The sequence below is a fragment of the Tauraco erythrolophus genome, chromosome 12, assembly GCF_009769465.1.
Source record: "Tauraco erythrolophus isolate bTauEry1 chromosome 12, bTauEry1.pri, whole genome shotgun sequence".
NCBI classification, from domain to species: Eukaryota; Metazoa; Chordata; class Aves; order Musophagiformes; family Musophagidae; genus Tauraco; species Tauraco erythrolophus.
In genome coordinates this window covers 3,185,914-3,211,076 of record NC_141476.1, presented here as the reverse complement: position 1 = coordinate 3,211,076, position 25,163 = coordinate 3,185,914, and the positions used below count along the sequence as shown (strand labels likewise).

The 25,163-nt window shown below is 38.8% G+C and overlaps 1 protein-coding gene across 1 annotated transcript in view; it reads left to right on the top strand.

Annotated features, from left to right (window-relative positions):
• CNTN6 (contactin 6) overlaps window positions 1-25,163 on the top strand; it is an 88,868-nt gene that overhangs the window by 19,221 nt on the left and 44,484 nt on the right. The window contains exons 3-6 of the mRNA XM_086619314.1: window positions 5,218-5,313; window positions 13,466-13,669; window positions 15,211-15,313; window positions 23,524-23,708. Coding sequence (XP_086475440.1) covers window positions 5,218-5,313; window positions 13,466-13,669; window positions 15,211-15,313; window positions 23,524-23,708 — 588 coding nt within the window. The remainder of the gene's footprint in view (window positions 1-5,217; window positions 5,314-13,465; window positions 13,670-15,210; window positions 15,314-23,523; window positions 23,709-25,163) is intronic.

Sequence of the window (25,163 nt, the reverse complement as noted above, 5' to 3'; positions counted from 1 at the left end):
TTTGTCCTCAGGAGCATCACTAATTTGTAAAGTGCTCTTCCTACTAATGCCTTAGCATTCATTGCACATTTCAATAACAAGTAATTACAACTAAATATTTAGGATTATGTAATGAGAAAACATTTATAAAAAACCCGAAGTTCAAGAAAGCATGAAATGACATTAATTCAGATGAACTGTTAAAATTATGCAAGGTGATTAATTGGACTTCCTCTAATTGTAACAATTTCATACATTAAAATGCCTCTGTTTTCTTGTTTGCTATTCGGTTAACACAGAGACATCCCATGCTCATTCTTAGACTGGTTTGGAAGTGCTACACCTATCCTTGAGCAGTTTAAGGAATTTCAAACTCATGACTGGGGAGTTGAAATGAACAAGTTGCCACTTGCAATTAGGTTTTGTTCCTTTTGGACTTATTTAAGAATCCAAGGAAAACTGAGCATGTCTGCACAGATTCTGTTGCTCAAGTTAAACATACCTCTCTAACACTGGTAAGGCAGTTTTACATTAAAACAAGCCAATGAAGATGTGTGGGTGATAGTGGTGGAGGTGGGGAAACTCAAAGAGATATATTGATGAGACAATCAGTGATTATGTCAGTGCTGAGCTTCAAAACACTAAGGAAAAATGCTGCATGGCTGAACCTATTAATTAGTGTATTAGTTAACACAAGTACTTCAGCAGGAAATACCTGTGTATATCAGTTACTCTTGTTTCTATCTCCATGGATCACCACTTCGAGCACACACCTCACCCACTGTTATGGGTTTTCTTGCCTTCTCTCAACAGCAGCTCTGCACTGAGTTACGCCAATGTCCATCCTCATCCGAACCTGCTATTCTTCTCGCCCTCTTTTTTGATTGTAATTGAATATCTACATTGAAGACTTGCAGTCCATAACCTTTGCTGCTGCAAATCAGCATAATTTCCTTGACCCCAGTGGGGTACTATTGACTTACACCAGCTGAAAAAAAAGCTCTGGCCTATTAATTCCCTCCACCCCCCCCCCCTTCATACCCAGTAAGGAGCTGAAAGCCTCCTTCACCTCGAGCATTCCCACTTACATCAGAGAAAACTCCGTCATTCTCTAATTCAGTCCCCACAAAACGCCCTAAAATCTGTTTGTTCTCAGCACATACCTTTCCTGCTTAGGTCTGCAAGTGTTCCCAGCTGAAGATGATGACTTATTGCCACACACAGCTGAGTCCATATATTTCCACTCTTCACTGTGAAGAATCACTTGTTCGCCTCGCATTTTGCTTAGCCTACATGACCTCATTATCACATCCAACTGATTAATTGTGCTATACCAACAGTAATCTGCCAACATGCACAGTGCCGAGAAAAAGTTGGCTTTTTGTTAAAGCTCACAGCTGAGAGAGCAATGCAGCGTGAGGGAACTCGTTGTTCATAAAGTGAGATAAAAACAGACAAAGAATGGAAGGAATTATGTAGGAACTAGGTGATAATTTATTTATAGAGCTCTGCAGAAACACTGAAGTTAGCAAATATACCATCTGTTAAATAGTCGTCCCATTCCTAAGTGCGTATTAGCAATCTAAACCTGTGCCAAACACCTGATCTTAGCGATCTCATTCGATACTCTTTTTGACAAGCAACATTATGCTTTATTAGATTATGTCATGTTCTTTTATAAGCTGTGCTAGGTAACAGTAACTGGGAGGATGGAGTGGTTGGGCTCTGTTGGTGTTCACACCCACTCAGGGTAAAGAAGTAGTTTGGAGAAGCAGCTAGATTTTCAGAATAACAAGAGCAAAGTAAAACATCTACATTTATGTTCATCTTCAGGTTATTTATATATATATATTTAACACATTTTAGATTACAATTACTCATTGAAAACATACACACTCCCAGAGGGGGAAAAATGGATGCAAAAATCTTTCGGGCAAAAAGACTGCTTCCAGTAAAAAGAAATATTATTTCTGATGGTCCACCTCCTTCCTCTCTTTATAGCTCTGGGCTACATAACAAAGATAGACAATTTTATAACTCATTATTGAATCCCATCTGAATGAGGTGTCATAATATTTCATAGGAAATGCTGCCTGCCTGGAGAAAGGGTCCAATAAAGATGACGACAGAAGTAAGACTGACTCCCCTAATGAGTTATTTTTACTCATTTTGCTCTTTCAGAGATTTTCTTAATATGCAATCATTCTGTATTACAGAGAGAGACGCTGTATAAATTCATTACGTACAATAATCTATCTAAATCTACTTTAGATAGAAAAAAAAATCAAAAATTTAGTTTTTTTCAAACAGGAATGAAGGTGTGAGGTTTCTAAAAGATGCAGTGTGATGAAGACCTCAGAGCCAAGCACTGGAATGGACTGTCTAAAGGAAATATATATCCCTAGAGGTCTTTAAAAATGGGTTAAATAAGTATCTGTTAGGAAGGACATAACATACTTGTACCTGCCATGGGGCAGACCAAGAGATGAAGTGACCATTTACATGCCTCCACATCTACTTTTTTATACCTGTGATTCACCAGTAAGCATAATGGGATAAAACCTTCTCTCCAGCACTAGGAAAAGCTGAGCTGCTTTGTGTAACTGAATAACAACATGCTAGGAAAGAGGTAGGACTCCTGCATACAGATTTTCATACTTCATTTAAGGCTGAAAATTAGAGATTAAAAAGGCAAAGGTAACTTTTCCCCCACGTATAATCAAAAGGAGATCCACTAATTAGTGGATCCCATCAGAGATCTAGTACCACTGCTTTTTTGATATTTCAATCAGGAATACTTGTCACGATTTTAATGGAAAAACGCAGACAGGCAATACAGTTTCTAAAATTAGAGTAAAACTGATACCGTGACATATTGTGTCATTAAACTAAGAATTGCTACTAGCAACTTAATACTTTCCAAAATCTATTCCAATTTCAGAATAAAGTATTACATTGTTAATTCTGAATTGTCATGAAAACATTTCGCTCCTGCTGCACTGCACTTCATTTTTTTGCCCCTTCCATTAACAGGTGTCTCATAACAAGTGAAACCTTGTTCTCAGTAAAAAAAAAAAGTAGACCTGATTTACCACAGCAGAAAGCACTGGAAACCACTACCTATACCTACGTATATCTTCTATACAAACCAAGAGTTTTGTTGTTTTTCAAACTCCATTTTTATGTAGGAACTGCACAATCTGCACTGTATTAGCAGCTCAAGGAAAGTGATAGGAAAGGGAAATGTGATCATTTTTGTTGCTAGTGCCTGAATCTTAACAGATCTGAATGTTTTGCACCTTTCTAAACTTATTTTCCCTGAATCCTAAAAGATCTGAATGTTTTGCACCTTTCTAAACTTATTTTCTATTTAACACAATAAGTAGGAAAATTCAAGGGTCTTTTTTTTTCCCCAAAGCTGGCCCCTTGTCCCAGAGCACAAAGCCTCAGGGCAGCCAACCCAAGTGAATCCCCATGAGATGCCTTCACAGTTGTTCCAGGGACCAGTGTTGTGCTGGGCTTTTCCTTCTCAGAAAATAATTAACCCTCAGGAAAGAAAAGAAAAAGGAGAAAGCCAATAAGTTTTCTCAGGCTGAATTTTCAGAACAAGTCAAATAAATACATCCTCACATTCAGAGACTGGATCAGTAAGTATCTTCTAAGTATAAATCCAAACTCTGGTTAGTCACATTACATTCATGCACTGTTTTGTTTTCCAATTAGTATTGCAGGATGGAATGAAACTAAGCAAATACTTTTTTTACTTTTTTTTTTACTTTCTTGGTTTTTTTTTGTTTGGTTTTTTTTTTTTTGTCCCTCTGGACTACCCAGACTGCAAGACAGATCTAGCCAGCAGGCAATTAAAAGAACATCAGAGTTTAAAACACTTTGCCAGTGTATTGACAGGTACCATCCATCGTGGCTATGACAGCACAAGGAGGTGCTACAGCTGCCTAACTCAATACAGTCACCTCTGAGTAGACAATATCTTTATAGGAGACCAATATACAGGAGATGAAGAGGAGGAAAAGAAAAATTAACTGTGTAAAGTTCAACTAAGGGGGAGAAAATTGATATATTGACATAAATAGCTGAGCCTGTACAGGTAGTAATCATTATTGCTTTGACCAACAAGAATTGTTTCTCTCTATTGAACTCTGGATCAGGTAGTTGTTCAGCTGATGAAAAATGGAACAATTATTTGAAACAAGAATCTGTAGTAAGGTAAATAATATAAGCTTAAGGCAAGCAGTGTATGACGCTATGGTATAAAGTGTTTTAAGGGGAAGCTGATATTTTTTATTCTATTAAAACATATTTTGAATGTATTTCAAGCAATCATTTCCCAAAGTGCCCTGACAAAAGTAGTAAGTCCTCTCATTAGGTTGAGAACTGGATCAAAAAGTAAATAATCATTTTTTAAAGAACTTTTATTGGCATTGTCATGTTTTGTAATTGACTTATTTAAAGGGAATGACACTGATAATGCTTCCACATCTCAGTGGAAAGCAAGAAAGTAAAGGAGATTAAGTGTGGTGTTAGATTGAGGGAAAAAACCAAAAATTACTAGCCATAAAAATCACCTATGAGAGTTAGGTATGGACATGTTTATACACAAGATTTTCCTAAACCATCCCATGATTTCCTACTGAAAGCATCTTTTCTCCCCTTTAAAACCTGTGCTAAAGTTTGTTCAAGTCAATTAAAGCATATCTACTTATTGTTGCCAGCTTTGGGACAGAGCAAACTCATTAAAAATACAACATACTTTTACCAACATTTAAGCACACACTCTGTGAGAGTCCTGATGATGTTTAATTATCACTTGCATATATAGAAAAGCACACCTGCTTTTTATTTCTATAAAAAAAGGAAACAACTCAAAATGTTTTTTTGCCTGCTGATGTAGATAAAGTGTCTAATAAGTTCCAAAAAACAATGCTAGAAAAAGTCATGAAATAATACATGAGCTTTGCAATTAGGAATTGTAAATACAAACTCACAGGGTCAGGGTGCAAGTGCTTTATGAAAAGGTATTTCATGATCCCCAAAAGATTAAGTACTGGGTTGGATGAGCTATTTTTCCATACAGTGTGGCAATTCACATACTGAGATTATATTATGCTATTTAATACAGAAACATGTTCGATATTACATAAACATTGCACAGCTTGGGGTAGGGTGAGGAATGAATCTGACAAATAATAACCAGGTCTTGTTTTCTCCTTCTCTCTAAAGATCTTGAAAATTTTGAAACGAAAACAAGAAGCACAGTGTCAGTCAGAGAAGGACAAGGAGTGGTTCTGCTCTGTGGTCCTCCACCACATTACGGAGGTATGATGAGTTGCTCCAAGTCATGTGCAGCCTGAGCATCAACTGCTGTAGTTCAGGAGAAATAGTCTATGCAGTTCTTCACCTGATTATCACTGGAATTTATTTGCAGATGAAGTGTATGGATATACAATAACTTTGGATTTAATTTAATTTATTTCAAGGAAATAGAAATTTTTACCTCTGAAAGGACTCATTATTCTATGGTTACTTGAGAGACTAGAACATGTCATCACTCATTGAGTGTGACATAAGCAAAGAAAGCATGAAGGTCTAAAAGACTGTCTCCTGACATGACTTATCTCAGCTCCTTCACCCATATGGAATGGCAGCAGAACAACCAACAGCAAATCTTTCTGCATTAAAACCACTTCAGGTCCAAGCAGAATGACTATTTTACCTTTTAGTGTTTACTTCCTCAATGCTATAATTTGAATCATGCATTTTACACATTAGATTTGTCATGAAAATTTATCCTCTGTTCTTGAATACCTGATTCTCTCCTTCCTGATAATACTAAAAAACATAGAAAAATTCAGACTTCTGGAGAGGTAAACTCCCTGATCAAAGGAGGTCTCATTAAATCAGGTTGCTTGATAATTTTGAATGCTTCAGGTAAAGAACGAAAAGGATTTTTCTGAGCAACTAATTTGGGGATGCCTTGCATCTGTTGCCATTGCCTACTACTGCTACATCTTAACCATAAGGCTGTTTTTAAGGTCCAGGTGACAAGTAATGAACCATTTAGCATAATATTTCAAGACTTCTGTAAGACACAACTAAGCATGGAGCACAATTTTCCTTTCCCCCCCTTTTTATAGGTATATTACCACCTCCAACATCAGTGTTTACAGGGAAATACAAAGGCTTGAATATGTATGTATGCTGCTCTTGCCATTTTTTCTTTACATTTTTGGTACCTCCTAGAAATGGGAAGCTATAGAGTGATCAAGATTTTTTTTTTCCTCCCCAACATTGCTATTGCAAGTTTTGGGCCATATACATTCACAAATCTCCTCCAGAGGTACTAGAACCCAGATCAAAACTGCTTTAGATATTTAGAAATCTGGAGTAAGAACTGTAGTTTCCTAACATAACTAGCTGAAGATGATTGGAATTTTTAACCTGGAAAAGCAAACAGGTATTAAAAATGGAAAAACATTAATAGCATAGCTACTAAATTGTCATCTTCTGGTCTGAAAGAACTAGCAATTTTAGATGACTCATTTCCTGCTTTCAGCTGGAGTGACCACACATCCACAGGAGCTGCAGTTAGCCTTGTGCTAGTGCCAGCATCCTGCTCTCAGCAATGTTTCTTCAATTCTTCTTAAAGAAACAGAGTTATAAGACAAATTCCCAAGAGAAGGTAGTGATCTATAAAGAGGATGCAGTATATCAGAGACATGGAGAAACCCATCAATCAATTTAAAGCCCGCAAGTCTTGAACAGAGAGGAAATGTCAGTTCACTTAGTGTTTACAGCCATATGAAAGAAGCATATATCAAGGAGATGAAGTGAAACCTGGTCCTTAAGGGCAGAAAAGGCTTGAAAGAGTTCCTGAAACGTATCAATGGGACAAAGACAACACATCCATCCTTGAGTCAGTAGGCTATATGTTTTCCTCTTGCTGTAGGATAAAACTATGATTTGACAAATAGGAATGAGTAGAAGAAAACATTTAGAACAAATAAATAGTTAACAAGTGAGTTCACCTCAGATTAATTGAGCTGACAAAATGGTATCCATGAATAAAGCCTTTGCCACAGTATTTCCAAGGCAGGAGATGTGAGCTGTTGACCAATAGGCCTGAAAAACACATTACCTGAAATAACAAGTCTCTAGAGAACAGAAACAGAGTTCTTTTGTCATCCATAAACACTGTATTTGTGATCCAAAATTATATGCCATGGGGATGAATTTATGATGTGAACTATGATAAGTTGTACACTATATCAGGATGCTACTATATCAGGATGCTTAGGAAGTTGTTTTTATTGGAGAAGATTGTGTATTTAGGTTTTTTAATTGAAACCCTCACCTCTGACTCACAACACCTACAGAATTACTACTCTTACATACAGCTTCCATTGCAAGCGTTCTGTACAGTTAAATGCAGCAGGAATTAGTTAGATATTAAGGAATTCAGAACATACACCATACCAATAGAAAGAGAGTTACTTTTCCTGCAACATTAACATGAGCAAGATAGTACATGCTGCATGAAACATCCTATATGCTAGGAAACAAAACCAATATTAGGATTTCCTATGCAATCTAGTAGATACAGACTATAACCAGTGTAAGAAAACAAAGAAAAAAAGACCCACCTTTTAAATATACAGCTTATATCTGAGACCAAACAGAACATTAAAAAGTTGCTACACTTAGTGAACAAAAAAAAAACCTACAGCCAATAATTAGCTTCTGAAGGGAAAAACTAAAGCTGCCCCGTGGTGCTCACCCCAAACCCCCATTTCCTCCTTCAACCCCTCCTTGTCTATTTATGCACCAGCCACTCTCCAGCCTCAGCTGTTGTTATTTATGAGGCTCATTAACACACCTAATAAAGTTCAGCATGTGAATCTCCTCTGCTCGTTAGTGAGACTCTAGAGTGCAGGGCTGGGAAGATAAGCTGTATTTCTTTCTCTAGGAAGTGTCTCTTCTCCAGCTTAAGTTCTCTAGGTCAGCTGTTTTTTCACCCCCTATGTCAATCAGCATATAGTCTTATTAAAAAGTAGTGCTTTATATAGAGTTAGGAAGCAGAGAAAAACGTGTAGGAGGAAGGAAGGAAGTTTGAAGAAGCTTTGTTTTCTGTATCTGTACATGAGCTTGACCTGACCATGATTAAGAAGCTGCAGCGTAAGTGGTAATACTTGACAGGAGATTGTGGGGTGGACTGTTATTCGTTTATTTTCTTAGGAGTAAAGTCTGATATAAGGCCTATTTCCTCCAAACTGGCTCCCTGCTGAGCTTTAAGGAAGCTGCTAATCTTGTTAGGAGCAGCAGGATCACTTATATATTTGCATTTAGTTGTGCATAAGGATTGCCAGGGTTTGAGGCTGGGATGCTGAGGCTTTTCTCCATACTGGCATTGCTATACAAAGGCTATATTAAAAAAAATCCAAACAAACAAGGAACAAAAATAAAACACTTTTAAGGAAGTAGGAGCCCTATGGACTTGCTTAGTGGGGGAATATGCCAAATCTTCAGCCAGTAGAAAGGTGGGGAAGGAGATGCATGGGAAACAGGTACGTGGAGAGGATGGGATGAGATGAGCAGTGTTGCCTTGTGGAAAAGGGTCTTTGACTTCTGCCTCAGGTTGTTTCCATATTATATTAAACAGTCACTTGATAAAAAGCATAATCTTAAAGCAATGATTTGAAGCATCTCTCCCTTTATGAAGCAGAGTGCCTTAGTCATGGGCTTAGAGTCCTTTTCTCACTGCTCCTATGAATCTTTAATCCTGCTCTGGCAGGAGGGGGAGAGTCCCTTCCCTGGGACCAGCCTGTAGCTGCTCTTCTGCAGAATGAGCAATATTGATTTGAATTTGCTCAGGCTGAGGAAAGCACGGAAATGTTACATTCCCCAGACTAGCATATTACAAGTGATTATCAGCTGCTCTTCTTCTCTCCCAGCTGTGCTCTGAAAGGGAAGTGCTCACAGCTGGCAGGCATGGGCAGTGCTCTCCTGCTCAGAGCTTGGCTGGAAGGTGAGGTGGGGTTAACCTACTTTTGGGGACTTCTAGGATGAGAAGGGAGACTGTCACCACATAGTCACCTGCTTTGGATTAAAAAAACCCCAAACCTTAGGATTGCAGCACTGATAAAATAACTTATGCTGTGACATATGTGTAATGAAGACTGTGCTGCTGTAGTTATCCCTCTGCTGACACGTAGCCCCTTTGAAGTACAGGCAGTTCTGTGCTCTCCAAGGCATCTTCTCACGGAGCCAATACCAGCATTGGGATTGCTGTCTTTTGAGAGCAAATATCTTTTTCCAGCAAATATGTTTTTTCCAATATTCAGTGCTCAAATATGTTAATTTAGACTGAGACCAATCAGTGGTACATGTGAAAAGGAGCTGTACTGTGATATTTATTATGCCATAGCTAGACAGAACTTAAAAAAAAAAAAATTACCTGAAGGTGATTCATGATTTTGAAGCTTGTCTTTAGAAAACAGTTTGACGCATAGGTGTTGAATTCAAAAATTGAGGGTAGAAATTATATGAATATTGTTTTATTATTAGTTTTTGTGAACTAATCCTGAAACTTTCATAGTGCTGTTAATTTTATAGTATCATTATCATATCACCCAGATATCAGAGGGATTCTCTCTGAGTATAAAGCTCCATAAGGTTAGCAGAATTTTTTGGTAACCTAGGTGTAGATCATAGTTTCTCTCTATCTGTCTTTGGAACAAGCTCAACTTTTACTTTAAGCAATTTCCTTCAAAAGCTTTATGGAAAAAAAAAAAAAACAAAAACAAAAATTGGGACCAAATTGTGCTTGTTTGGTCCACATCTAAAACATCACTGAGCAAGGACTCACCCAAAATTGTTCCACCTTGCTTCTCACCATACACAGCAGCACCCTGTGATCGGTGAACATCTCTGGAAGAGCTCCGTTCCTCAGCATCTTCTCTCCCTTACGCCCCAATATGTAGTTTTATCTCTCACAATTTTTCTAAAACATCACACATCAGCTATAGTGAAAAGAGCAATAGGAAAATCGGACTAATTTGTCTGGTATAGAAAAAGCTCTCTTCCCTTACTTCAGGCATGTTGATTCATCTTCAACATCATATGAAAAGTGGTTGCTCCAGAGGGAAAGTTACGGTCAAACAGGCCTATGCACAAAGGAAAAATGAAAGAGAGAAAAAAAGCCTGTAAAAATCTTTGGTGCTGGCAATGGCTAAGACTTGTGTAAGACCTTTTATGCTGAAGCCCTTTCATAGTGGTCTCAGAAATTCAATGATTTGGAGACTGTCACAGATATGTTGAAGTGTGATCCCAACTGCTATCTGTTTCAGAAATCCTGTGGTTAAATGGAAAACAAAAAAAAATAAAATAAAAACTGATAGTTTATTTTTTTCTTCCATAATATAGCTGGCAGCAGCGATTTTCAAGTTTATTTTAGCTAGAATTCATCAGCAGGTTACCATCTCTTTATAATTTCCCCTCTATGCCTTTACTACCTTCTGTTCAACATCACCTTCACCAGACTCTTCCCAGCTGCTGATTTACTCATGTCAATGAATGTAACTCTAAAAGTGGTGGCATGGACATTCTACTAGTATCTTTTGCTCAATTGATGGTTCTACTCCACATCTGATTATTCAAAGTGACCCAAAATGGAAATGTTTAAGTACTAGTAGCTTCTTTTATAACATGCTAGATTTTCTAGCCTGTTACTTCTATTGATGAGGCCACTTAACTTTCTAAGAAAAGACAGTGTGTAAGGGAGTAGACTGATAGTATTATGTCTTAGAACAGAAAAAAGTTTGATCTCCAAAGTTTGGTTCCTTTCTCCTGAGATTTTGTCCAATTCCCATTGAAGTTAACTAAAATTAGGGTTTCTACAGAGTTTAGTAGAGCTGAATTGGGCTCTAGGCCAGCATGGCCTGCAGACTGGTGATGATGAACCCGCAGTTAGAAGAGCGGTGGTGTTTCTCTCTCTCATACTGGGGGGAAAAAGGATTTAAATATTAAAAGGAGGGGTCTGCACTTGTTCCCAGTTAATGGGAAAATTCATCAATAGGCCCGAAGGCAAGAGTGGAGTACAGGCAGGGAGAGAGTAGCAGCAACTTTGGAAGACAGTCAGCTGGAACCCCCGAGAACTGAAATCAGAAGAGACAGGGACTGGCTCTCTTTTAATGAGTAATTAATTCACATATTGACCTCATGAAGAATGTCTATTTAGCATAAAGTTGTTTTTATTAGAGTTTTATTAGGATTCATATGCTTCACCCTAAATGGAAAATTTAGTTGCATCACCAGGTCCTACAGCAGGAATCTATTTTTTGATTGCACACTATAAGATGGTTTGAAGGTCCTTCATGGGCATTCATTTGGTATCTTAGCAGGTGTGGTGGTGTCCTGTTAGATTGGGTCAGTCCTTTCTTCAGCCCTATAATTGCCAGCACCAGAACTGGACTTTGGGAAGGGAACTTCCAAACTCATTTTTCCTATTTATCTTGCTTTTTAGACTATCTCCAGTTTATCCTTAGGTACACTACCCTTTCATGAAAGTCTGTGCATCCAGCTATCAGTGGTTCATCCTTTCAGAGCAGTTTTGTTGCACAGAAGCCCAAATGTGCCTTTATGTAGGTTTGTGTGAGGAGGAGAAGGAAGGATTCCAGCTACCACGAAAGGGACATCAGGGCACCAGCCTCAGGGGTTCTTGTGAAATGTGAGGAGATTGTGGAACCCAGGTATTTCTTCTACAGAAAAGCCACGTTTACAACGTGCTAGTTAATTGAAGTATTTACCCTTCAAATCTTTAGTATTTTCTTTACAGTCCCTAACTTGGAGGTTAGAGAATTTGGAAAAAAATAAGTTGAAACCAGAGTTTTGCCCACATCAGTCACTTCAGTCTGTTTGTCCAGCCAGACCATAGACATCAAACTTCGTGCCTGAGACAGGGATGTAGTCTGTATAAACATGTCTCTGGAGGACATCTCAGGTCATGGCTACATTACTTGTATCCAGCTACAGGCTGAATTCTCCCTGTGGAAAAATCCACCCATGTCCAGATTTTTTTCTGTAAAATAGATGCTTTAACCAGGTACCTAAAAGGACATGTGAAAACTTGGTGGTTTTATCTTGTGTGTATACACGTGTATATGTACACACATGTGTTGTGTTACACTGTTTTAGGAATTGTTGCATCTTCTGGGTTTACTGTATGTCAGAAAAAAAGTTTAGCATTAAGCTGTAGTAAAACAGAGCCTTTTGCAGGATTTAGCAAGTACAGGATGTGTCATTGATTGTTCCCTGGAGATGCATCTTTTCTAATGAGAGTCCTAAAATGTTAGAAGACGATAACATAAAACTCCGTAAAACTACTGGAGTTTGCAGACTTATTACCATACTGTACCCATGCTGTAACAGAGGGGGGAAAAGACGTAAATAATCTTTTTCAAATGGGATTGTCGATGGGGGAAATGTGTAAAAATGAAGCTGTTGGCAGAACACTGTTAGCTTATGAATTATACATTTAATTAAGGAAAGCTAAACCAGTAGATTTTTGAAACTTCTGATTTACTGTGCCTTGTTAAAGACAGAATTCCAGTCCTTCTCCCGCTGTTGGGTGCTGGCAGCGGCGCAGAGCAGCATCAGTGCAGGGCTGGCAGGACACTTCGGGTGTTCCTGTGCTGCAGTGTCCTGTGTTAAAGCACTGAACCACTTGCTGCAGTGCTGCTGGCAGGGTAACAAGGCTTGGCCAAAAAGCTCTTCTGAGAAGCAGGGCTCTTGGATGGTAAGCTGGCATGGAGATCTGACCTTCTAGGGTGGGCTAGTCAAATAAATTAGTTTTAAGATGCTTAGACTATAGGCATATGTTATTAAGGTATGCATTGTGAAACACTATGGAAAAAGATGGCAAAAAGGGATAGGGAGTCATAATAGGACAAGAAGCACAGAGCAGATGTAAGTATGGAAGATGAGGAGAAGGGTCAAATGTGCAATAGGATCAAATATTAAATAATATCAAAATACTTGCCTGCAGCTGAGCTCTGCCCCTCATGAGGATCTGATGATAAATCTCTGTGCTACCGGTTTCTTTTTTCCATATTCAGAGAGGACAAAGGAGCTGTAACACTGACCAGAAATTGTCTCAGTGGATGTTCAGAGGGAAAGTGTTATAAGTGGAAATTATTTACTAAACCAGCTTTCTCATGGCATTGCGGCGCTGCCATTCCTACTTAAAGACAGGTTGAGCAGGAAAATGAAAAGTAGCAGGGGACAAAAACTTTTGTGACCTTCTGAAGTGGCTTGGAATGAGTTTAAAACTAAAGCAATGCTTGCTCTGCCTTTGCTAATTTGTGCATCCCCAGTGCTTTGCCCTGTTCTTTCAACTGGCAATATTGCACTTAAGCACTAAGGGGAGGCAGATTATATTGGAAAGGATGCATGATACGTATCTGGTGTTTTCTAGGCTTGTCCTATACTTGGCTCTTCAACAATAACACCTTATCCGTTCAGGACGATAGTCGCCGCTTCGTTTCGCAGGAAACGGGAAATCTGTACATTGCCAAAGTGGAGCCATCGGATGTGGGCACCTACACCTGCCTCGTAACCAACTCCAAAGCAGAGCAAAGCGTGCAGGGGCCACCCACTCCGCTCACGCTCCGCAGCGATGGTGAGTTGTCTGGGCACGGCTGGCTAAAAACATGTAGCACAACACTGACCGGTCCATCTCCCAGTATGGGAAACTGGTATCGCTATACATCCTCGTGGGGGTAAAAGGCTCCCAGTAAAAAGATGTGCAGTGGGACACGATCCCACGGTTTCTGCTGGATTGAAATGAGATTTGAACTGTCAGGACAGGGACGATGAGATGAACACATGCAAAGAGAGCAGCGCTCAGTATCGTGGAAAAATAGCAGGAGAACGTCAAATGATATGTTAATATTTTTCATCTTAGGGGTGCTCGTGTTGAGGTTTAAATCCAGCAAAACTTTCTAAATTTATAATCTAGGAATAGCTTGAATATCAGCTCTTAGAAAGCTGCTTCAAAGTGAGTCATTGAGGTGAGAAACTCACCCACACATATACAAATACCTTTCTGGCAACACTTCTAATTAAATGTTCACAGGGAGAAATATATACCCAGGAAATCTTTACAGAAAGCTTGGTTTGTAAGTTTACTCACCTAAATTTCACCACACTTGTACTGTTTGCAAAGCAGTGGCAGCAGTCAGTAACAAAAATCTGTACAGAGTTATATTTCTAGGATAAATAAAACTACTCTGCATTATAGAAAAATACTTCTGCTATGTGACTGCTGCTTTATAATGCATTCCATCAGATCACCCAAAACAAAGTTACAGTTTTACAGCTCAAAAGTTAATAATTTGGTACAAACTGTGAGTGTAAATGCCCAAGATCTTTTCTGACTATTTTCTTCTTTTTCATAAACTTACTTTATTCCTTTTTTTAGACTTATTCTATCAATCTCTTTATCTTCTCCCATTCGTTTTGGTGGCCTCTGGATTGGGTCCTAAACAGACAGCCTCTAAGGCAACGGTGCAAATTGTATGCGTAATATCAGCCAGAACCCTGTTAAACATAAAATAAGAATCAGTTCATTTTCAGTGTGGAATCTGCCCTAAACTGATAATGGATTATCTGTGGTTTATCAGATGTTCAGCCAGATTTTCAAATGTGATCATTACATCTAATTACATCAGTCTTTCTCAAGCCTGGAGCTCTCTTTTGGATGTTTTAAAGAAGTTTTAAGTGTTTTACAAGTATTTTGGATGCAGATTTCCATAATTCTCTCTTGCACTCAGAATCTATACTGTGTCCTGAGAAGTGTTCGTGCAGTGAAGTGGCCAACGTTGAAGGCATTGTTTGTTCACACCCCTTGACAAGAGATGTGAACCTTAAATCATCTTTAAAACCTTAATGTACAAGTGTAACGTACTTGTACACGTATAAAGTCACGCTCTTCAATACTGTGAAACACTTAGAACTTGCAGATTCCACATAAGCTTTGAGCATAGGGTTGTATTTTGCCCAGCAGGCTGAGCCAGCTCCATAGCTCCATGTGTTGATGGCCACGGGTGGAACGTAAGGCTCTGACGTTGGTAGTGCCATCCTTTCTTTCACACTGAAATTCTGTTGTGCTAGACAGGTCTGAGGCTCAACTGGAGTGCTAGCTGTTTTGATGTTCAACAGGTGTGATGGGGGAGTATGAACCAAAGATTGAAGTACGTTTTCCAGAAACAACATATGCAGCGAAGGGCTCATCTGTTAAACTGGAATGCTTTGCCCTTGGAAAGTAAGATTTTTTGTCTTTTATTAAAATCTGGGTTCTAACACTGTTCTACAGTGAGGAAAAAAACGGTTCTTTCTAATTTGCACTGCAGATTTTATTTTTGCTCGGAATGTGACTTTGTAAAACTTACCTTTTTTTAAACTTATCTTGGTTTGATTGTTTCTGTGCAATGCAGTCCCAAGGAAATGAGAAAGAAAACTACACCGTGACTGAAGCTCACTTGGTTGCAGTATGAAATGGTGGGAAGAAGGGTGGGGAGGGAAAATACGAGCAAAGACTCTATTCCTTGGGAGTAGTTTTAACTCTGGGATGAGACTCACTCTAGGTTTCAGTGGAACTGCACATTCACATCCGACCTGTGTAAAAACAGGAATACTGTTCGTTGTGGCATTGTTTTAAGAATGAAACTTAGGGAAACGGGTTGTGTTTCAAGAGCACATAGACTGTCTAGAATGGATCTACCAGATTCACATAGCTCTCAGCACCTAGTAGTAGTCCTTACTGCCAAAATCTACGACTCTATTGGGCTTGCAGTAGCCTATATTTTCCCTAGGTCACTTAAACTGCTGTATTCATTTCGAAGCAGTAGTGCATTCAAACAGCAAGGGGTGCTCTGTATTCAAAGAGCAGGCACTTAACTGAATAAGTGTAACCAGCCTAGGAAAACTAGTCTTTCCAATGAGCATCTGTTTTCCCTGGAAAAACTACAATAACCTTAGATTGTTGACCTCTATTTAGTTTAAGTTCACTTTGACAATCGGTTTTAAGGTTGTAAGCTTTTAAAGTGTTTAGAGCTTTCCCAGAGGTTAAAAGCCTGACTTGCAGACAGCACAAATTAATCAAATGTTCTTCTGGAACCTAGGCTGAGAAGTAGAAAAATAAAGCAAACAGAAATTTAGTAAGACAGGAAATGGCCTTCCCTTTTGGATGAGATTTTTATATAAACTAATTTTGGGGCTAATTGTTATTTAAGGATGAAGAATGTTTCTACAGAGCCATATCCAAAGGCATATGCGTTTTTTTGGCCTAAAACAAGTACCAGACTGGAACATTCCTGCTAAAGCTGATTCTCCTTTCCAAGTACTGTCAAGCTACTTCTCTTTAAATACCTCCTTAATTGTGTGTGAGTCAGTGCAGGCTTTACATTTCAAGTTGTCATTTTATATTACCATCTGTTGCATGGGAAGCATTTAACAATGATACACTGACTGCAGAGAAGCATTTCAGAACGAGAGTAAGTGATATGTACAAAGCAGTGCCTTCCTTCTGAAGGGGTGAAGATAGGCCACGCTGATGTGGCATGCAGGCTTTGCCATTTCAAGAACATCTCAAGAAAACAAAAAAAGTTGGACTGAAAGGACATAGGGATAATGAAATCCCTCAGGGAGCACAGTACCTTCTACTCTGTGCTTAGAAAATGGAATGGCTGAGAGGGTTAATGCAGATTTAATGTATGTTTTCTTCTTCATATATAGGACTGTAGATGAAACTAGTCCTGCTATACTTCCCCGGAGCTATACTGAGTAAACACCAGTGATCCATGGGCAGAAATCCTTTCTTCACAACTTTTTTTCCTGTATTGCTAATGAGCATCTAGTTCAGTGTATGTATTTGAGAGGTGCTTTTTGTGAGTAAAGGCTCTTTGATGGTGTCACTGGAGAATTTCTCCTCTAGATTTTTTTTTTTTTTGATAAATTAGATGTCCCATACAGAACTGTACTGTTTTCAGCCTGCTTTTTTTTTTTTTTTTCTTTCAACAGAGCCTTGAACCACATTTTTGCTAACATGTCAATCAGTGAAAAAGCTTTATTTCAGCACTGGCATTTATATGTGAATAGAGCAAGAGAAACAGATTGCAGGTGAAATACTCTTAACTTATTAGATAAGGCCAGATTTCTAAAGGTATGTAGGTGATTAGTGGTATTGTTAAAAGCTTGAAGTTTCCTACCTCCAGCTGTTTACAATTGTAGTTAGACACATATAAATGCAGCAGTGTGGCCATCTGCACCTTTAGATGCCTAAATTCCACTAAAACTCTATCCCCTACTATTGTCTGTTTATGTTAAAATCGATTCAGCTCAACAGTTGTTGAGCTATACCTCTGATCTGCCACAAGTACTAACAGTTATTACCTCTCTTGGATTTCAGAACTGCTTTCCCATTATCCATAATTTTCTATATTCATACTGTTAGTCCACTGGTTCAGACAATGCTGTCAGCTGCTGCTGCCTCTGCGCTATGAATAACAGAAATCTTTCACATCTAAAGCAGATTATAGGCAACCTGCTGTGGTTTTGGTCTCCAAAAGTCTTAAATGAAAGTACTTTCATGGTATTTAGAGAAATAGCATCTCTTTTCTATATGGAACAGCAAATCATACCTATTGGACCTTGCTCAAAAAACACTTCCACGTTTGAAATGGAAGTACAAAAGGCCACATTTACAGCGGAGTTTTAAGATGCCTTTTTACCTGGAGGAATTCAAAGCCACCTAGCTAAGCAGTACTCCTCCAGCCAGGCCGTGGGACTATACCCTGGGTGGGTATAGTCCACATACCTCTGTTGCAAAGCTCTTTTTGCATTTTACAGGAAAATATCATGACTGACTCTTGCAAGTAAGTGTTCAAGGCCAGGTTGGATGAGGCTTTGGGCAACCTGGTGTAGTGGAGGGTGTCCCTGCCCATGGCAGCAGGGTTGGAACTAGATGATCTTTGAGATCCCTTCCAACTCTAACCATTCTATGATTCTATGAATGGTCTTCTAGCCCAGTCATAAAACCTTGCTTGTTTTGAGGAAAATAAATACAGGAGGGGTGAAGGTATTTATTCCTGGGAAAAGATTTTGGAGGGATGGGTCCTGAATGGACAAAAGGACTTGGGCCAGCTATCAGCTGTGAATCCTGCTTTGCAGAACAGGGACCATGAATAATTAGGTGGTTTTTGAAAAGTAAATTAATCCCCACGGGTGGGAATATGATTGGGCAAAAAGAAACATAAGTACCATGCATCTGTCTGATTGGCGTGAGGAATCTAAACAGGAAAAAATATGCACATTACACTTAATTCTTTAAAAGAGGGAAAACTGAAATATGAAATAGCAGCTCGAGTGGTTCAAATACTGCAGCCTATGGCAATTTAATAAGAGATGAGACTTTGTTCCACACTAATATTCATTATGTTGACAGTGTTTAATACTATGCCAGTATTAAAAGTCATGTTTTGGATCAAGCTATATTAATCATGCCATACATCTAAATTATTGTTCACTATGTCTTTGAGGGGATTGAGTACCATGAAAGACTTATGTTCAGTTGAATTACTGTGCTTCTTTCTCTAAATTTCTTCCAAAATAACTTTTTTTTTTGTTGCACAAATAAGAACAGTTTCTGGAATGAAAATAAGCAAAGTAGTTTCCATGCCTGGTGCACACATTTAATAAACTGTGTCTGTTTCACGTTTTTCTCCATTCTCTGTTCTAAGATAGGGAAATATTCTGTTCAGAATTCCTGCAGATCGGCCATTGCCAGCTGAGGTTGTAAAGAGCATATATGAATAATATAAACCAGGATTTCTTCTAACCTGGAATATTCATTTTTCATGGGAAGACCCCACATACTCAAGGAAGCATTTTTCTAGAGGCTACTAGAACAAGTAGATAGTCACACAGCTACAAGTGGGTTCCAAGTAACCATCTTTCCTAAACTGACAATAAAATACCAGGCTTCACTTCCTTAGATGGCTATTCTAGTATATTTGTAAGGAGTTTATGTAGGAGGCTATAAAAGGATTGATTATGGGATTATAAAATCGTATATATGAATCACTCCTGCCACCACAAGTGGAGTTTGCTATTTTCAACCCATTTTACCAATAGAGCTAGTACATTTTGATTTGTACTTTAAGGGGTAAGAAAGCACCTCTGGAAGATCCTCTCTCCCAGTAGTTAAGGTGAGTGGCTTGTGGCCACAGGAGAATGAGACACAATATGGGGTTTCAGCAAACTTTGCTGTTTCTGAAGTAATACATCAGGGTGATTAGAAACCTGAGTGTTTAATTATGATGCCCCTTGAATCCTGATTCTTCCTAGTGTCAGCAGTTGATGCAGACACGCCAGCAGCTTTCAAACCTCAGCTTTGTCTTGTTTGTTTAACTAGGCATGGTCTTCATTATTGAAGCTGTAGATCTAATTTTATTGTGAAGTGCCCTCAGATGCATTGGACGAAAGATGAGGCAGGGATGCAATGCATCATCTGGCTGCTGAGTCTTCGCTGCAAAAAGGTGGAACCTTCATCTTGATGCGGGCTGTAACGCTGCAGACAAATTAATTTCATGTTCAGTGTGACAAGACTTGTCACCAACTGAAAAATATTTTCCATCGCCTTTTCTTTCTGAGTTAGTAACTTATGGTTTTGTGATTCTGCTGCCTGTATGGTAGAATATAAATTAAATTAGTACTCCTAGATGTTCTGAAGGTTTCAAATAAACCACAGATTTATGTACAAAGACAATCTCATATTTATGCACGGTTTTCTTATTTACTCAGGTGAAAGCAAGACTTTGCCTATGAAGCGTAATAAATTTGAAAAGTGTGCTCATTGTTTCTTTATATATTCTAAAACTTTTTAGCCAGGCAGTTATCTATTTCTAATCTGGTTATTCCTAGTAACTAAATGAAAAAGGTGACCCACCAGTTGTAGGACTGCCCCAAATCTGTATAGGAAGGTACTAGTCTGAGTAGCAATGTCAGATTCTGGTCTTCAATAGAATATGATTGTGCAACACAATCCTCCAAAAATTCACAAAGCCATATTTACTAAACTAGGTTTTGTATACATTTACCCATACTTAAAGGACAGTTTCACTTCTTAAAGCATCAACTCTAAAATTTATAATTTGTTACAAAAAGCAATTTCATTAAAGTAAACTTTAAATTGAAATTCAGGGTATTTTTCTACCTTAAGGAGTTTCATATGGCCTGCAGTAATGGTTGCTGTTAAGAGATTTGGTTATAAAAATGTAAACTAACAACAGAAGAAGGTGAAACCAGCCAAAAAAAACCCCTGCCTTCTGCAAAACACAGTGACTGAAGATGCTGGAAAGCCTATAATGAGGTGTCAGCCAAGGTGATGAAGAAATGCACATCTTCTCCAGCTGCTGTGATAACAAAGGTCCTTCCTACGGATGATGGCACAGGGCTGAGCCGCGGATCCTCCTGCGATCTGCTCGTTTAACCTAGAGCTCGGGCTGACGAGGAGCTGCTGTCCTGACAAACGAATTCCCTCTGCTGATGAAAGTAGGGCACTCGGTGCAAGGCTCCCTGGCAGGAGAACAAAGTGCTGTTAACTATTTATTGCGATTACGCGTTTCAACACAGCAAAGTTGATGAACCAAGCTCCGAGGTTTTTATGTCATCCTGCCACGGTTAACATCGGAGGGAGTGCGTTTCAAACGCCCTCGTGTGCGGCCAAAAACGAGGCGAGTTTGCCTTGAAACATCCCCAAGGATGTCATTATAAATATGTGGTGGGGATGAGGAAAACAGGACAGCGTCTTCAGCTCAAACCTTGGTAAACTTGACTTGACAAGTTGACAGAAGGGGCCTTTTTCCACAGAGCCCTGCCTCTGGCCTTGGTGTCAGACCAGACTTTCCTTATTCATGAACAGTCAGTGCTAAAAACAAATGGCTAATAGAAGAGGAGATATTTAGATGAAGCACTTTCGGGTAGTGGAGCATGAATGAATGAATCTAATTGTTATTTTTCTTCTCCCATATGGCAGTTAGTTGCTTTTAATCTTTGTTACAAAAAAAAAAAAAAAAAAAAATCCAGAAGAGATGCCTTTCAAGTAGTTAAATGCTTCTGGCATTCAATGCACTGCATGCTTCTGTTATGCAGTAGCTGTTCACCCACTGTTTAATATGCAATAGCATTTTAAAAGCCAGCCATGCCCTCCTTCGTGTCGTCAACCGTCCGTATCAATCGACCACAACTCTGCAAAATACCTCTGGCTGTTTTCCTGACTGCAGCACGGAGACTGCGGGACAGACCTGTGCTGCACTGGAGCTGTGTTTCTCTTAAATAACTAAAAGTAACTTGTTTTATAGAGATTCTGCGTTAATGACATCATGTAAGATTTGTGGAGGAGACACCACCTTTCAACAAGGCGTTTGAAAAATAAGATGAGAAAAACAGACAAGCCCTTTTAAAGTTCCTAATAAGGAATAATACTAAACAAAATTGCATCTAAAACAGGTTTTGCTCTCATAGCAAAGGGCAATTAATAAAGGTGGTGATGACAACTACTGTTGTCCAAAAAGGTTTAGAATTTAAACAACTATATCGGTCTTGAACCAAAATGAGAAGCAGAAGAAGGAAATGTCAGTTGTTCTTTCCAGCTCTTTCAGTGGTTAATGATGTCTGGCGTGTCCCAGTCTCTCTCGCAGTAAATTGTTCAGCTGTATTGAAGGAGTCATGCAAAAGTCAGAACTTGGGTGTGTATATGAGTTATCCATGTATGTACCTACCAGCACAGGTCTTACACCAAAACGTGGAGCAAATTTCTTATAGTTCCAAACCATTTTCACAGGCAGTTCAGTTATGATGGAAAACAAAAGGTAGCTAGAGAAATTATTATGCTGCTTAAATAGCTCCCTTGGTTAAATTTTTGGGTTTGGGACTGTGATTTTCTGCTTTATGGAGCAGGGGAAGGGTGGCTTGGAGGCTTTTCTTGCTGAGCTGAACTCCCAGCAGCACGAGGAAAATGCTTACAGACTCCCAGTGCACCTGTCCTATCGTTCAAGCTTAAATGCAGAATTAAGCAAATTTATGGGACGGTTTATTCGTTGCATGTCAGAGTGGTCTAGCTGTGAATTGTCCTGTATATAATCTATTTCTGTTGATTTTATTATTCTATTTTCTCTGTTAACATCTGCCCAGCTGTTCAATCTACGTCATTTGCTGAGTGCTCACACTTCTCCCAGGTCCTGGTTCTTCTGGTTTTGGGTGAATTTGCAAACATCCTAACCACACAGGCTCAAAATGCAGAAATTAGGCCTAAACTTATGCTGTGTTAAGTAATTTATCCGTTTTGTGTTTGTGACTTGATTTCTTTGGACCATAAACAAAGATTTGAACCAGGGACCTAAATAATTTTAGGGTGTGAGCAGTTACAGCCTCTGCTAAAAAGAAATAAACACTTTGTAAGCCAGCACTGCAGGGCAGACACCTTAGGGACTGCCAGACAAGGGCAATGTGCACTTCTAATTTCCCTGGAAGTTATGTTTTCCAGTTCAGTACCGAGTCTTTGCTGTTGATGTTGCTTTCAATGGAAAAGAAGTCAGGATTTAGCCAAAGCCTCTGTAAAAAGCTGTTCAAAACGTAACTGCTCGCGTCTGCTTTTTCTAAAGCAGCTTACTCCAGTTCGCAGAAACAGAAAGCAACTGTGAAATTCGAGACTCTTAATATTTCAAAGTGTTTTGATAACATAATAGATCATGAAAGTGAGGTTTGTACTTTTTGTGATATTACCAGAAATCCAAGAACTATTTATAGCTGCCTTCGCACTTAACTATTTTCTTAGTGTATGATATATATTGATCCAAATATAAACAAAAGTTATAGAAAACGACAGAAACATGAAACAAGAAATATTCTCTTTTGTCTCTATCTCCTTTCAGCCTGTCTCATGCTTTCCACTTCCCCACTCAACTGTCTGTCTGCCCTCTTCTACTATGGCTCCCATTTTTTATACCTAGATTTATCGGTATTTTTAGGTGCTTTGAATTCTTGTCCAATATTTCCTATTTTGAGGTGTGAAAATACCTCTACTGCTACAGGGAATTTGTTTGCTCTGAAAACAGTTCAATAATTCAGTGCTTCTATGGTGTTTGCTTGGACTTCCAAAGTCATTCCGTCAGTGTCACAGTGTTTAAAAGCAGATTTGAGCCCTAAGTAAGAGTTGCTGTGGGGAAAATCTAAATTGTCCTAAGAAGCCATCATAGAATTGACTGAAGACTTCATCACGCTCTTGGACTTGTGCCCCGAAATAAATTGGGCAGGTTATAAAATCTCAGTCGTATGAACCTCTGCACATGACGCTTAGAAACAGAAATATTTGGGTTTTAATATTATTACTCTTATGAAAAGATTTCATATAATCTTTTCTCTGCCATAACAAATACTCTCTCTCTTTTTCTCTGATTAAATATAATTATTTAGTCCTGTTCCTAGTATTAGCTGGAAGAGGTCTGATGGAAACTCATTGGCAAAGAAAATCAAACACAACAAAACCAAAGGAGTTCTTGAAATCCCAGATGTTCAGCAAGAAGATGAAGGCTCCTACGAGTGTGTTGCAGGAAACACTCGAGGAAGAAACATTGCAAGAGGTCAATTATTTGTCTATGGTAAGCAGATTGATTGATTTCTTCATTTATTTTTTTTTTACAGAGCGTCATGGTGTTCAGATGTGTCTTGTAGATGAAGTCTGTTAGCCCCTTACTGGAGATACAAAATGTAGCTCAGGTTAAGCTGATTAAAAAAATGATTGGAGGTCTGCAGTGACCTTCACTGAATTACATCCTCAGCAAATAAAGATGTTTTGCATTAAAACTCAGATTGAAAATGTGGGTTGTGCCATGATGAAGTTGTAGAGGTTAATAGGAGGCAGAAAGAAATCCCTGGTACGTTCACATGAAACGTTAAGGGCAGGCAAAAAGATTTACTCTCAACAGCTCGCAGCAGCATAAGGCTGTGCTGCCCCAGATGCAGATCAGGGAAGGACTCATGAGGTTTTGGTTCATGAGAGTGTAAGATTATTTCACCTCCTATTCTAGCTGAACCATATCGCTCCATAAACAGATGAGAGCAAAGCAGGGAGACTCATTCCACTGCCTCCCTCTCCTTCCTCCTTGTCTAAAAGTGGGGAATAATACTTCTGTGTGACTTCCCTCTCTTTCCTCTTCCCTTCCTGCTTGCATTAGTTTCCTGTGATCCACATCACACGTGGTGGTCCCTCATAGCCAAGGTGAATTTTGTGCTCTTTGGTTCCACTGTTAATACCCAGGCAAAAAGCAACATATTTTGACATGAATAAGAAGAGAGATCTTTACCTCATAAATCTCTCAAAAGAAAAAGAAAAAAATAAAGTGAGGAAAAAAACTATGGAATGGTAGACTGAGCCTACAATTAACATCTGTTGAGAAGACCTTGGCAAGTTTGTTTTTTGTTTTTTTTTTTAAGTAAATCTCTTCTAATGAAGAGATGCAGGCTTTGCTGATAAGCCACCAGCCTCCTGCAGCCATGGCTAATGCCAAGATCTATGCCAGGAATAGAGCAGTCTGCTGCTGTTTTGAATATTTAATTAATTCTTTGCTTTTAGGGGGTTATTTTTGTTCTCGTTGCTCACTAGTTTTTGCAGAACATCAATCAAGCAGTTCCATTAAAATTAAGTTCAGTAGATTACCTGGACGTGATTGATAACAGCATAGGCAATTACGAAATTATGATCAGTTAATGCAATCTAAAACAATGGGCTTATTAAATGTGCTTTGTAAATTAATTAATAGCTGCTCACAGTGAAATATATAAACAGCACTCGTGAAGCTTTTGCGCAGGATTTTTTTTTATCGTATTAGGAGTGGGCTGGTAGATTATCTAGGAAATTAACTTCCTCTTGCTTAATTTCTGTGCTGCTGTGTTTTCACTCTGCAGGTAGCTTGTCTTTAGGAAATAGGATTTCTTTCCTGGATGCTGCCTGCTGCTTTGTGCATGATGCCTGGATCCCATGCCTTAGGCTCTGAGAGCAATAAAAATGGCATGTAATTAGAATCACTGTTAAGCATGGTGGGCTGGATCCCAGA